At 40.2% G+C, this 15,920-nt stretch overlaps 1 protein-coding gene across 2 annotated transcripts in view; it reads left to right on the top strand.

Moving 5' to 3' along the window:
• The window catches only part of KIAA0586 (KIAA0586 ortholog), an 81,683-nt gene that overhangs the window by 62,865 nt on the left and 2,898 nt on the right, over window positions 1-15,920 (top strand). The window contains exon 31 of one of the 2 annotated variants that reach the window (XM_086612944.1): window positions 13,948-14,013. The exons of the other annotated variant lie outside the window; for it this stretch is intronic. Coding sequence (XP_086469070.1) covers window positions 13,948-14,013 — 66 coding nt within the window. The remainder of the gene's footprint in view (window positions 1-13,947; window positions 14,014-15,920) is intronic. 2 annotated transcript variants of the gene reach the window in all.

Here is a 15,920-nt window from a genome sequence, read left to right as displayed (position 1 = left end):
GCATATTCTAAGCAGAATCCTCATTAAGACGAGAGTACCTCTTGCTGCTGCATATCCACTCTTTTAAGAGTTGGAATGTACAAGCTGAGAGCCCTGAATTGCTGTTTCCACTTTGGCAGTCTACCTTTGATCTTTCAATAGTTTGTTTCCAGTTGTATAAATCCACCTATTGTCTGTCTGTCTGGGGGCCAAGCTAGAATGTGATGCTTTTTCTTTTGTGCAAGATTCTCATGTGGTGGTGAATCAGCTGGAGTCACTGTGTATTGCAAGCAGGGTATGGTCTTGATAGCAAGTATTAAATACAGTCTCAGATCTCCTGGACACTAACACACTTCTCGCCAGCCTATCCAAATTGTTGTGCCAAAGCAGTCTTTTCTCACAGCCTGTGTAGGATTCATAAACACGCTAGGATCTGACTGAAGCAGCTTTGTATTGTGTGTTATGATTTGTGTGCACTTTACAAACTTACAGTAATTGCTGTTGCTTTCATTGTAAAGAGCAAAAAATAAACACACACAATAAACCCCCTAAATGGGCACCGATCCCACTGGCACTGATCTTGAGTAACTCTGAATAAAAGCAGATGGTAGCAAGCTGACTAGGCTGACCTGCTTTCCCCTTTCATGCAAACATTGCTTATATAAATGGGGGACACACACACAAAAAATTAATGGGCTTGGGTAAGCCACCTAAGGACAGAGACTCCCCATGTACTTAATGCTTACATCAGCCCGAGGGCTGTTTCCAGTCAGCTCTTCTCTGGAGGGAGAAGTTTCTCACAAATTAGTGGTTCCACAGCTCTGAGCCCATGGTTTAATAAGAAAGAACTGATGTGCATCTAGAAAGTAAGTGTGCTTAGCTGTTCCATAGCCTGTGTGTTGTGGTAGGTCATGGAAAATGATCAGAATAGTCTCTCCTGAACCTGCTACTCGTTTATATACGTATAATTGGGTCTGAAGTCCCTTTACACATCATCTTCTCTCATATTGTTGTAAAGAGACATTTGATTTTTACGGTATTGTACGACTTTAATTCACACGCCTCTTCATTAGCAGTGATGGCAAATGAATTTAAATTGAGATTCCTAGTTGTGCTAAACGGTGCGCCTCAGGATGTCACTATAACAAGATGTGTTGTAAGAAATTGCGTGGTCTCGTTCAGCAGAGCTTTTGGTCGGAGTTACTACCTCCAGAAGTGTGCTACTGCCCTTGCCACAGATCACAGCCTGCAAAGACAATTCCTGAAGAAGATGCATTTCCACTCCTCAGTCACTGTTGGTTTTCACCTGGTACGTGACTGCCAGCTAAGCTGGAGTCAGGAACCATTCCAGCTGTCTCGGGTAGACCTGCTGCCGACTCTGCGTTAGTTCAGTTGGCAGATGCACTATAGGATGTTTTAGGATGATCATCCTTTCTTGGATTAATAGTCATTTAAGTAGGCCTCTTATCTCACATTTCTTTTTTAGTGTGCAAGTTGTGTTTCTTTTATAGAAGGCATCAGTTTCAGACCGGGAAATCTTGATGCCTTTGGGTGCTGGCAACACATTGCATGGATGCTGTGTGGTGACAGGTGAAGACAAGGAGTATCACAAACACATATTTCAGCTTGAAGAAACATTTATAGCACTGTGATAGGAGAAATACTGGCTTTCTGTCTTCAGTAGGTGCTGGGTTTGTTTTATTTTTCTAGTTGGTAGGGAAGGCAGATGTTGCCCTTTGTAATTCAGTGGCTTGTGTATCTCTCAGAGCAACGCAACAGAAGGAACAGCTTCTGCTTTCCCCACTGCGATGGTTTTGGTGATCCTTGGGCAGAGGCAGCTGGACACCCTTCAGCTTTACCTGTTGTTAAGAGCTCTTAATTCAGCTTTTTTAAGTGCTACGTAAAAACTGGAAGGAGCCAGCTGTTTGCGTGGGGAGTGGCTGGGTAGAAGAGAATGTGAGTGATGAATAACCCACAGATTCTGACTGTCTCCAAACCTCTTTTATAAAGGAGATGCGGGATTTACAAGAGCTGTAATTCTCAGCCATTAAACTTTTTTCTTTTTCTTTTTTAATGCTTTGTAAATTTTCGCACCGCTAGCAGAGGTGAGGCGTAGCTGTGAAGTTATTAATAGAACCTAACTGACCCATAAGATATTTAGATGACTGGTGTCCATAGTCAAATTGTAATGTTATTTTTAAAGTTTTATTGCTTATTATATTGTGAGAGGGCTTGAATTTACTGGCAGTTTTCATGCTTTCGAACAATGTCTTACCTAAGTACTTTATTTGCTTATTTTTCTAGCTACTTTAGGAGTAAACAGACCTTCTACTTTATGTACCAGGTTTTTGCAGCACCGGCTTCTCAATGCAGTGATACAAAGACTGCCTATAATTAAATATAAATATATGTTTCCAGTGCCCATGTGATTAATTTCTTAAGACCAGGAGCCCAGGAAACTTTCAAATAAGGCAACAGCATGGAGTAAATGTTATCTAGGATGTCTTCCAAACGAAGAATACTATATAAATAGTGGTAATGCTACTCTTTGATAACACACTGATTTTAAGAAGTGCAGTCTGCCAAAGTAGTTTTCTTCTTAAAAATAGGGTAAGTATCGGTGCGTGAAGATTAAAGTTGTCATGTATGACCTGTTGCTCACTGCTGAGGTTGCATATGGGACAACATTTTTTACTAGTGTTGAATAACGTGCAAGCATGAAACTCAGTTCAAACACTTTTCCATTAAACTAATTTTTAAAGTAAAATACAACAAGTCTTCATCTCCGAAATGCCGGTAGTAAATGTGCTTTTGGTGACTGCATTTGCAAGGAACAGTAGTAAATGATGGAGATGGGTTAAATGTTGTCTGTGGACTACTGTGTTCTGGTTTTTATCATGACTGCTGTCGTTCAGGGAAAAAAAGTACATCTAGAAAAACTTAATTTAGATTTAGAACCTTTGTATCTGTGTTGTCATTCTTCCCTAATATAAAACTTATGTTTTGCTTTAAAGAAGGAAGAACTGTTTTTAAGGACAGTTCTAAACAACCTGAGGGAAAGTCACAAAATACTTTTTGTAACTTCCAGTTCAGTAAAATGCATCTTTTTTCCCCCAATGCTTTGGCTGCAGGAAGGTAACTGTTTCTTTTTGTGTATGGCACAACTTTGACTTTCATTAACTCTTTCTTTTTTAATGTCAGAGAGGCTTGTAATTTTAATACAAAATAATAAATCATCAACCACATGCGAACTATGAAAACGTGTATCTCACATTTTCTAGGTCTGGTAGAATTACATTTATGTTTTGGCTCAAAATTATGCAATCAAAGCAGGTTAGACTTAATATGGGATGATCTGCTGATCTCCATCCTAACGTGGGTTGTTACAGTAAAGTAATAATCTCAGGGTTGCATATATTGGCCTGTTCATATTGCAAGAGTTAGGCAGAGCTGTGTTCGTTTAAAGACAGTATAACAGCTGCAGTTTCTGTCCTTGTCAGGCCATTGTGTCTTCAGTAGAAGTAAAAAATATGGAATTTGCTGGCAGTTGCTTAATTTCTGGTTTTTTTTTTTTTTTTTAGTTTGTTTTTATAATCCTAAAACCATAATTACAGATCTTGAAAAAACTGTTTTATTTACTTAACAGCTGCCATTGTGCCCTGTTACGTAAATCAAAATCAGAAATGGGAAATATTTGCTAGTTTGAGTTACAGTGTAAATACACGATTAACTTTGTGTTGCTTCGCATGTTGCTTATTTCAGTAATTGGAACCGCTCCTAGAGACAGGCAAGCAGGGAGATTACACAGGGAATGCTTGTTTCTGAAGATGAAGCTTCCTTCCTGATTAGAAAAAAAAAAAAAAAGAGAGAAAGGGGGGAGCAGTTTCCTGTTGGAGTCCTCAATTTAAGGGAGGCTGGGCAGTCATGCCTCCCCCTACTCCAGCTGGCCTTCACATGCCGTCCTTTGTGGAGGCGTTCTCTGATGAACGATGTCCAAAACCATTTTTACAAGAGTGTTTGGGGGTTGCCTCTACAGGCAGACCTGGGATTTAAAGAGGTTTTTGCTCCTCTCTCATCTGCTTTTAAATGCAAGGCTACCAGCCAGTATCTCTGAGGTTAAATCTTGATAAAGGCTCTTCTGTTCCTAAGGTTCCTAATCTTCTAGAAACAACCTAATGAAGAGACTCAACCGAAAAATATCAGCTGTACATAAAAAAAAATGTGTTTTGTCCTCAATATATATGATGTGAAAAATGAATAATAGCAGCACTGCAGGCAAAAGCTTCTCTGCTACGATGTGACAACCCACCCCTTCATTGGAGGTTTCAAGAATTTTGGCTGCACTTGTGGAAATAAGCCTCATGATTCTGCTGGAGAGATGTTTTAGCTCAGACAGAGTGCAGCACACAGCAGCTTTGCTGGAGTGTTGGCTCTGTACTTAGGAAACTGCAGTAAACACATTACTTTTCTACCTACAGTACGTGGTGGTTGTTTTGAATGTGCCCAAGGCTGTGTTTTAGTCTTTTTTCCTTTTTTTAAAAATGAAACCCCAGCAACTAAAGCTAGAATCACTTAAGATGACAATTAGGACCTGACTCTATATTAATTCAGTAGGTCTTTTTCTTTCTTCAAGGACAAACTCCCTTGCTCTGTCTGTCCAGTGTGCGCTCTTAAATGAGTGCCATACATTTGTTTTTTTAACCCAGCTGCTTTTTGCAAGTCTACATGGAAAGTAAAGCACTTATGAAGAAGAGTAGAGTTCATGTGTACCCATCGTAGGTCTGAGCGATGTGTTTAGGAGATGTTTACATCATGCAACACAGCTAGCTCAGAAATCCGTGAACTAGCCATCAAGCACTCTCCAGAAGCAGTGAAGCTCAGGGGATGCATGGTGGTGTGCTAAAGCTGATGAGTCCCAGGACAATGGGATTTCATAAGGCATCCAGGGCATCTGCATGTCACTGCGTTTTGTAGACATACTGGCTTGGGTGTCCCGAGTATGTGACTATCGTTCAGAATGTGCCACGCAACTGTTCACACTCATGTAGAGTACTGCAGTGCAGAGCACGCCAGAGGGAATATTTTGGAGTATATGAAAAGAAAGTTCAGATGTTTTTAGTCTGAGAGTGAAATTGCAGAAGGCCCTTAGAGGTCTGACTTATTGTGCAATCTCTGTAAGTAATTTGTAATCAAAATACCTTTGCACATGTCACTTTTATATTTCCTGTAATAAAACAGCAAGAGCAATTAAGATTTTGGACTATAATCTTCTACAAGCTTCTAAAAATGAATGGGTTAGGGATTTTTTGAGTTATGGCTGAAATAGCCAACTTTTAAATTTTCGATTGCTTAAAAAAAAAGTTTGGTAATAGCTATTTAAATAGATTTTTAACTGTAGCCTGACAAACAAAACTGTTTTGTGGTAACATAATTGATCTGAAGTTTACTTCTGAAGAAAGTTAAGTAAGAAACCAGAAGAATGCTTCACAAAACTGGAAGACATCTGTGCTCTGGTAACCCAGCACGTGACCTACTGGGCTTTATGCATTTCTAATCAAAAAGAATCAGTAAATATACTGCCATATGCATGCAAATGTGTCTAATAACACACTGTGTGCTGTGCATCTGTAATGTTGTTCTGACACAGTTCAGAAAGTTGTCTGTGGTCTTGGCATTCTGCAGGAAATATTAGATTAATATAGCTGCCTTTGTCATACATTTTTTTTCTTGTTTAAGTAGGTGTGTGAAGGCTGGTGCTACATAAATGAATTACACAGAAGACTTTGGAGGAAGAGGAGGCTTGTAAACGAGACTGAAATTAATGAATATAAGAATTAGAAATCAAAACTTTATGTTTAGTCTGAGGAGAAACAATTCCTTAAACCATAACCACATGGCTGTTTCTTGTTTGCATCAACTCTGGTTGACTGTTATTGTCTTCTGTTAATTCTCTGGGGCAGTGGCCTGACTTTGTTGAATGAGCCAATTGTTTTCCTTTGTGTTGCCCATCAAGTAAGTCCCCATCTGGTTTGTATCAGACTGTTTTCACAGCCAGCAACTGCTGCCTTTTCTATATCCTGACACTTAAGGGCCCCATGCTATCAAAGCATTGCTGTGATAGCCTGTCTGGCTGGGCCCATACAGCTGTGCCTTGCAGCTTGAAACTATTACCCAAGTAATGGTAACTTAGAACTTGAACTGGCTCTTATTCCCATCGGTGTCGTGTGTACAGTGAACAGAATACATTTTTGTTGAACTCTGTGCTCAACAAAAAAAAATCCTCAAAGTTCTCATTTTAGTTTATATGATTGGTTGGTTTTTATTTTCCAGCAGCTTCCTGTATCTAGAGGCAGTTTTGTGTTCTTCTGAAACATTAATGAGCGCAAGACCAGCAATATTTATTTAAGGCACTGTTGTTGTTATGTACTTTTATGGTACATTAAAGCTCAATAAGTGAAAATTAAACAAGCAAATGTATTCTTAATGAGGATTTTTCTTATCAGATTTAGAGTACATTTCCAACAAATGTTATGTGTGTGATAAATGTAGCTTGTGTCAATAATGCTACACCTTTGCTACTATGCTACTCGCTTTCCAAGTAGCTATCTAAAAATACAGAGCAATAGACAATGCTGCATTAACCTGCTTATTTCTCCTCTGAAGGAACAGGAAAGGATTGGATAACTTACTCTGTAACCTGGGCAGTAAAACTATATTATGGTTTGCATTGCAGAATCAGCCAGGCATGACCCAGGCTCCTTTCTGCCAGGCTTCCTATGTGGTAGGAGACAGTCCTGTTCTGAGAGACCTTGCAACACCTGTGTTCTCTCTCTCCGAGATTTAAAAAACCCAATTGCATCAAATAACAGTGACATTCAAATGTTGCGTTGTCTAAAGAAAGATGATCTTTAAGCATTTGTTCTCTTCTGCTCTCGTGTAGGCTGTGTAGCCATGTAACTCTCAGTGACAGAGTAATGATGTATATGTATATACATCTTGTGTATGTATATGCTACTTGCATATGTATTGAATTTTAAGTATATTCTGAACTCAGTTATTCCACAATATTTAAGAGAGGAAGAGAAAGAAAATAATGGAAGAGAAAGAAAATAATGGATAATGCATTTAAAATTTCTGGTCTTACTGTGAGTGTGTGCAAAAACCTGCTAGAGAGCAGATTGATTTATCTAATACTTGCAGAGAAAGTGTTCCTGAACTTGGGAGTGCATGTGCATGTATAAAATGTGAATTAATTTGCTTCAACTAAAATACTGGGGAACCATTACACTCCATGAGACACATGAGGTAAGGTTTTTTTTTTTGCCTTTGTGCATTTCATATTAGTACACATTGGGTGTCATTGTGGCAGATTAGGATTGTGCTAAATAATTGATTTTATGTCATTGTCAGGTATATGGAGGGTTTGCAAAAGCTGCTTTCTTAAGGAGCTTTCCATAATTGCTCTTCCTATGAACCCTATACAGCTCCTAAATTCAGGAACTGCAGTGTGTGCTCTAGGGTGGTGAACAGACCCAGGCGTGTGTGCCATTCACCTGCACCAGTCGTGTCCCATCAACACGCGGCAGCCCACACCTCTGCAAGGAAGCTGCTCCCATGCATGCTCACTGGATTTCCGTACGTGCTCCTTTGCGGTGCAGATTTCCCTGTATTTTGGCCAGGAATATTTAAACCCAGACAACTGATAAATGGTTTTCATTCAGGCTGCTTACAGGCTATATTAATCATGCTTGTGGCCCAAAGCAATGAAGAAAGCTATTGATGAACTGAGTGCAAACCAGGTTTGGCACCAACAGCTTGAACTGGGAAGAGTGAACGTGCAAAAGCCTCAAAGCTTTCTCAAATAAGTTGGCAGGAGTTGTCACCATCAGCTAATGCAGCCAGCATTCAAATTTGCAACTCGTGTGTGCACATGCCCAGCTTCAGAGGTAAAGCACATCTGCCTAAATGAGAACCTAATGTGAACAAGTGTGTTCAGTGTCTCGGAAGGCACTGCTTGGCTGCTGCTCCAAGACCTGTGCGGAGCAGCTCCTGGGTTGCTAACAACAGTTGCTGGTTTCAGTGTTGCTGCTGGAGAACCATTGGCAGTGAGATCTTCAGGAGGCACAGTGTTCCTGGGAGCAGTCTGCAGTGTTTCCCCTGCTTTTATAGGGGTTTGCAGAGATGGAGGTGTGTGTCGTATTAAAATCAGTAGTGATGTGCCCAAGAGAGTTAAGAAGGTGGTGTGGTGTGCTGAGTGTGTAGCATAAGTGTAGAGCATTTCTGCAATTCATTTATTCTACTGATTTAGAGCTCAGAGTCACCGAAGTATTGCAAAGGAATTTTATTTTTACTCTTTCCCATGTAACAGGCCAAGGTTCTTGGATTATTGGGTGGATTTTTTTTGGTTTTGTGTGTTTTTTTTTTCCAAGGAGGAATGCTTATCTCTATTGCACAAAGTTTAAACATTTTAGATTTTAACAAACTTTAAAGTAGCACAGGATAAAAACATATTTACTCTCAGACTTTTCCAAGTCTTTGGTCCTGGGCATTAAATTGTAGAGGCAGTGTTACTTGTCATCACACTGGGCACTCATTTCAAGAGAAGGTTTAGACTGTCTGTGGCATTATGGGGTCTGGACACTTACATAATGGCTGTCTCCCAGCAGATCTGCCAGTAGGAAATTTAATGTTTTCCGTATTTTAACATATGCTTACTTATGTAGATTCCAACAGTATTCTTTCAGAGCTAATGGAAAAATTGCTTGCCTCTCTAAACTTCCTGGAATTGCTTATTCCTAATACATTCTTCAAAGTTAATTGATATGAATGAATGGTAAGACCTTTAGTAGCCACCTTCTGCTCTTAAAGAAGGTCTTTGTAACAAGTTTGTTGGCATATGTGCTGGAAACGTGCGTAGGGACATCCTGGTGTTTATTAGAATGCATCACTGGAAAATGCCAACTGTATAGGGCTGGTTTTGTGCTGTCTTGTTTTGTCTTTTTCCTGGAGAAACCATTGATAATCTCCTTTTTAAAAGGTGTAATTACAAAAATTGAGTAATTATACTGTAGATATAAGCATTTTAATATGCCAGATCTTTGTAACGGTAGTACAGTAATAGGAGTCTTGCAAACTGTTTCCAGTATAGAGAATCCCATGACTTTGTAAGTGAAAATCATCAAAAGAAATGCATAGGGTCACGTGAATATTTAAGTATTCAGAATAATAGAGTAATACAGCTATTTTGTTTGTGGTCATCTAGAAAAACATTTGTTATTTGAACAGGTTTTTTATGCTGAGTATATGTTATTTCATTTTTTATTGTAAGAATGCATTTAGTGACTCCGTTACATGTGAAGAGTGACTTGCAATGAGAAAATTCTGCCCTGCAGCACTGTGGGGTACAGAAAGTTTTCTGTTTTCTTCCTGATGGTGGTCCCCTAGCTTTCATTCAAATCTGGGTGCAGATTGCTGCCATGGCTGGAGGGGGTGTAACCTCCTTGCCCAGGAAATCCTCCTCTGTTTGAAAGAGAGCTCATCAAGGTCCCCCATCACACTTTTAAGTGATAGAAAGTAGCTTGTGACTTCTCACACTGGTTCACTGAAAGTTGTCCTCGTACATTCCTAACAATTTTTTGGATAGTCGTGTAGCTGAGGAGTTAACAGGGCTGGATAGCGTGCGATGCTTAGTAAGCATCTGCAGTTCAAGCATCGCTGCAGATAGAATCATAGAATCATAGAATGGTTAGGGCTGGAAGGGACCTTCAAAGGTCATCTAGTCCAACCCCCCTGCAAGGAACAGGGATATCTCCTACTAGATCAGGTTGCTCAGGGCCTTGTCCAACCTGGCCTTGAACGTCTCCAGGGATGGAGCATCCACCACCTCTCTGGGCAACCTGTTCCAGTGTTCTACCACTCTCATAGTAAAAAATTTTTTCCTAATATCCAACCTGAACCTACCTCCCTCTATTTTAAAACCATTACCCCTTGTCCTATCATAACTGGCCATCCTGAACAGCCTCTCCCCATCTTTCCTGTAGGCCCCCTTGAGGTACTGGAAGACCGCTATAAGGTCACCCTGGAGCCTCCTCTTCTCCAGGCTGAACAGCCCCAACTCTTTCAGCCTGTCCTCATAGGAAAGGTGCTCCAGCCCTCTTATCATCTTCGTGGCCCTCCTCTGGACCCTCTCCAACTGGTCCATGTCCTTCTTATGTTGGGGACTCCAGAACTGGACGCAATACTCCAAGTGAGGTCTCACGAGGGCAGAGTAGAGGGGGAGAATCACCTCCCTCGACCTGCTGGCCACGCTCCTCTTGATGCAGCCCAGGACGCGGTTGGCCTTCTGGGCCGCAAGAGCACATTGCCGGCTCATATTGAGCTTCTCGTCCACCAGTACTCCCAAGTCCTTCTCCTCAGGGCTGCTCTCGATCCAATCACCACCCAGTCTGTATTTATGCCTGGGATTGCCACGACCCAGATGTAGGACCTTGCATTTGGCCTGGTTAAACTTCATGAGGTTGGTACGGGCCCACCTCTCCAGCCTGTCAAGGTCCCTCTGGATGGCATCCCTCCCTTCCAGCGTGTCGACGGCACCACACAGCTTGGTGTCATCGGCGAACTTGCTGAGGGTGCACTCCATGCCACTGTCCACGTCACCGACAAAGATGTTGAAGAGGGCCGGGCCCAACACGGACCCCTGAGGGACGCCACTTGTGACCGGTCTCCACTTGGACATTGAGCCGTTGACCACTACTCTCTGAGTGCGGCCATTGAGCCAATTCCTTATCCACCGAGTGGTCCATCCATCAAACCCATGACTCTCTAATTTAGAGAGAAGAATGTCGTGCGGGACAGTGTCAAAAGCTTTGCACAAGTCCAGGTAGATGACATCCATTGGTCGACCCTTGTCCACCGATGCTGTCACCCCATTGTAAAAGGCCACCAAGTTGGTCAGGCTCAGTCTTGACCCACAACATCCTGAACCTGTCTGCTAAGTGGAGATGGTCCTATGTGCATCCCAAGTGATACGGACAGCCACGCATCAGCGACTGCATAAGAGCAGCGTGTTGGAGTGAGTAACTGTTGGTAATGGAATTGCCTGGGCCAAATGGATCTGAAGGCAGGAGGGGCCTCCAGAGTAACCCAGTATGTGGCCTGGCCAGTACGCTAACTCTACAAAAGAACATCATTTGCTTAGGGGATCCCCTCCCTGAGACACCCATCTTCGTTTTAAGCGTGAGCTGGAAAGAAGTTCATTTTCAAACCCACTGTAACTTTAATTTATGATGAAACATGATTGAATTTGTTCATTCAACTTTAATTACTTGTGTAAATTATTTTTTAATTATTTTTAAATAAAAATAGGCCATGTAACTTTTAAGAATTAAAAAGATGCTTTGATTTTTCTTTTTTTTTTTTTTTTTACTTGCCACTCCCCATGTAGGCTATGAATGCTATTATGTCTAGCACTATGGTACAATGTAGATAAGCTGGAGGCAGTATTGCTGCAATTAATATTGTTAAGATACGAGGTCTCAGTGGAGCCAATTCTACTGCTAGGATTGCGGTGAACGATTCTGCATCCTGAGGGAAGTCTGCAAAACTTTGTCTTAGAATTTAGCGTGAGTTCCCTCTATCAATCATTCAAGTTGTTTGGGTTTTTTTTTTTTTTGAGCTTCTTTATTTTGCTTCAAATGCTGGCATTAAAATGTCTTTTGGATCCCCAAACACGAAGGTGTGAATAACAGAGCTGATTATATTAGACAAGCATACTTTTAAAATTACCTTCCTGTCCACTTGCTTGTTAGATTCTGCAGAAAATGAGAAGATTGGTATATAGGTGATATTTAGTTTTACTGAACAAATAAAATATTAATTACACAATTAGATATGCAGTTTTTTTAATTATCACTTGTCAGATTCTCCTGATTCCACCAGCTGTTTACCTAGGTTGTCTCTTGTGGATTTAGAGATTACTCCTCCCCCCCAGCCCTTGCACAAGATATGCATTTTCCTGGTGTTTTTCAAAGACTGTGGACCAAAAATGAACCAACTCCTTCTCCTTTTTCACTTTGAAATAAAAACTGCTGCTTCAAGGTTTACTGCAGACCCCTCATCTCAATTCCTCTCAAGAAAATGGTTGCAGTCAAGAAACAGCCGTGCTTAAAAGTTAAGAAAAGACTATTTCTAGCCAGTTGCACATCCAAAAATCACAGGCATCTGTATGGAAAAATGAAATTTACTTTTAATATTTCTTCTTAGTATTAATAATTATTGTAGTTATTTGGAAAGATCATTACATGTCTTTTGGAAGTGATTTGCTGGGAAACAACAGCAAGAAACAACAGCCAGGGAGCGAACTTGTTAAGCAGTGAGATATTCAACAGAGCAAAATATGCCAGATCTAAAGAAGCAGAGTAGATTTTAGGCACCAAAAGGAAATATTTATTTAGTAAACTCTGCAGTCTCATTCCTAGATGTTTTTGGAGCTGCTTTCTGTCTGCTCTTCCCTACCAGCCTCTGCGTTAGGATTTTGAAAAATCTGGTTCTGGTTTATTTTATATATTTCTAGGTTTTGTTCTGTTTAGTGTTGCTATTGGTGGGAATAAAGCATGTTTTTGAAAACCACTGAACCTTGAACTCAGACTTGAGAGGAGGAAAAAATCATTTTCAAATATTCTGCTTTGAAATATTTGTTAGCTGCCAAGCCTGTGTCCCACCCTCCTTTACTGATTCGGGATCTGAATTTATTTTCTTTTCAGAAATATTTATAGCTAGAGTATACATTAGGGTTTAAACAAACAAACAAAAAAAAGAAAAACGCGTTTGTACGCGTGTTTATTTTCTGTGTGCTTGTATGCAGTTTCTGTAAGTACATTGCACCATGTGAAGATGGAATTTGCCAAGTTTAGGTCAAAACTTGAACTGAACTCATACTATATAGTTTTCTGTCTGGTGTCTGTGGCCCACTTATGGAAGTTTATGAGTTGGCTGAAGCCTTTGAGAATGAAACTGTGGGGTTTTTTTCAGCTCAAGCAGTAGACTCATGCTTGTAGATCCAGACATTTTTGGCTCAAGTCCTACCAATGTCAGTCCATTTCTGTAAAACAACTGAAGTGTTTTAATTGTAAATCTATCCCTTTCATGTAACTCAGCCCTAGAAATTTTTGCCTAAGTTCGCCTAGAGTCTTTCCCATTTGTCATGAAACCAGCTGAGTTAGGGACAGGCTGTTTTTGAGTTACGAAAACAGAACTGCATGCATTTGCAGGGCATCTTGGTTTTGCTTTCCGTGTTTCTGTCCTAGTGGAAGGCAGCTGTCTGACCTGCAGCCAGGGCCAAGCATTTGCACAATGAGAACAGAGTCCCTGCCCTACAAAGCATATGTGCTTAAAGATTTTTAGCTTCATTTCTAGCAATGCTGAGAAGACACCTTCTCCACCATAACACAAATATGCACATGGATTCAAGGTGGTCGTGAGCCAGGACTAGAAAGTGGAGGAGCTATCATTTCTGATGAGTGGAGAATAATTTCATCCAAACAATTGGATTATTTGAGAAACTGTTGATGGTCTTGCTTATTCCTGAGAATGTTGTATTCTTTACCATCTTGAGTCCATGTGACCAGTTCCTTACCATGCCCACTCTCAATTCTATAAGCCATTAAATTCCAAAAGCATTGAATTATGTAGCCGACACGCAGGCTATAGCTAGACATGAGTCTGAACTGAAAATATTGTTCCTTATAATTAGTAACGTGACTGACATTGCAGTGGATTTCCTCCTTTCAGTGTAGCCTTCAGAATTCCTTACATCAAAATATGGCTCTTTCTTATCAATATATGGTGGCCCAGCAAGACTGGAATAATTTTGATTTTGCCAAAAATGCTGTTTCTTGGGTTGCTATACTTGGTAACTTGCCTGTACATCTACATATGAAAATGAGTGAATTTTTCTTTGGTACCCTACAGATATCCACGGAGTCATGGATCGGGCACACATTGGCACAAATACATATCTCGCATCTTTACTTACAGGTAAGAAGAGCAGATAAAGTGGTTCTATTGTTAGTGGTTCTGTTACCTTTAGGCTTGTAGGTATTCTCTTACTTTATTTTACAAGCATTACTGTAAAGAATTTCTGACAACTCTGTTTCCCTGCCAACAGTTTTGGTAACTATATCTCAGATGTAAATCTTTTTTGAAGGGAAAAGTCAAAATGGAGGAATGACATGGTGGGGGAAGGAAGCACTTTCATTGAAGATTTTAAGATGCTGAGTTATGGATCTGCAGGTGCTGTGCTATCCCCAGTGCTCTGAACACTTGAGATAATGCCATCTGGAGGAAGTTATTTGTTGGGACAGGACAGTGTTTTAAACTTTGAAGTCAGTAATAAACAAAGTGAAGCAGCTGGAATCTGGCAGAAGAAGAAACAAGCCATTCATATCAACCCATGCTATTAAAGGAATGAGAGCACTGCACTGGAGTTGTTTTTGCATATGCTTGGAACTTTATTCTTGCTCTAGAAGTTAGCTGCTTCACTTGGTACCTTAGAGAGTAGAGGGAGGGTTGCTGGGGGTGATTTTTTTTTTTTTTAATTTTAGGAAATAATATATAGGTAATTACAGTAATCGTGGTTCTGGTTTTATACTGAACAATAACCTGAGTCCTGATCCTTCCAACCCCTCCCTATTTATTGTCTTGAAGATAGCTCTTTTCACTTATAAGTTATGGGTTTGGTTTACCTCTGGACAGATTAAAATTGGGAGTTTTATTTAATGTATGGACGCCGACTTGAAGGAGTTAAAGCCCATGGGTTTTATTTGGCTTAAAAGTCAGCCTTGTTTAGTCTTTTTGTTTTGCCAAATAGAAAAATTTAAAAAGAAAAGATTTAAATGTTTTTCTTTGTTCTTATTGTTGCCATATGGTATTAGTAACCAAACCTCCCTCCAGTGTGTTTAATTCCTTTTCCATTTGGCATACATTCACGATACACTTGTACAGAGCATACTCGGTGTGTGACGGTACCTCCTAGAGAAAAACTCCCTTCACAGGTCACCGGATGGTTGACACACCATTAATTTTTATGTTTCTGTTAAACAAAGATCTGGAAATTTAGTACTGTACATGAATTTGTTATAGATTGCCAAGAACAGGAAAAAATCTCTAATCTGAAATCTGACCTTTTCCATCAGTGGGTCACCAGCATGTTTTCAGTCACTGTTGAGTTTCTACCAGTCAAGGACCCTTACACACTTACTAAGAGTGTCAGTTTTCACAGTTTATATGAATGTATTCTATTAGACGGTGACAATGAATTTGGAGAACTGGAGGTCACCTCAGGTCACACGTTCCATTTATTGGATTTTAACAAGGAAAATTTTTATAAATACATCTAAGTACATGATTACAAAATTGTACTGAGTATTTCCAGAGCCTCTAAAGGGGAAAAAAAAAGCTGTGAAGATTACCTGCCGCCTTGACCTGCACTGCTTTGTAAATGGAGCAATTTTCCATTCCATTTTTATGGCATATCAGCAGATTATAAGCACCATTGCAGTTTGCATATGTGTGGTGGTAAAGAGCTCAGTGTTTAAGAGGAAACCATCTCAGTATCGTTTATGAGCTGTTCTCTGATAGGAGGAAGAAATAAAATGGAATATCACATTGTTAAAGAAGGAACTGGCCAGGGACTCTACAAGTGCTATTGCTGGTGTACAGCAAAAGGCAGATACAGACATCAGTAAATGTGTGTGAGCAGGAATACAAGCATTTAAATCTGGGTACTTGCATTTGTGTATCTATTTGCATACCCATCTCCATGTATGAATGTGTTTTATGCGCTGTGCATGCACGAGGTTGGATTAAGCAAGAGGTGATAATGATAAAGCACATGTGAGAGTAACTTAGTAGTTACATCTTTGGGCCAACGTAAAGTTTCAGGA

This window comes from Tauraco erythrolophus, chromosome 6 (assembly GCF_009769465.1).
Source record: "Tauraco erythrolophus isolate bTauEry1 chromosome 6, bTauEry1.pri, whole genome shotgun sequence".
Classification (NCBI taxonomy): Eukaryota; Metazoa; Chordata; class Aves; order Musophagiformes; family Musophagidae; genus Tauraco; species Tauraco erythrolophus.
This window is presented reverse-complemented; position numbering and strand designations above follow the sequence as displayed.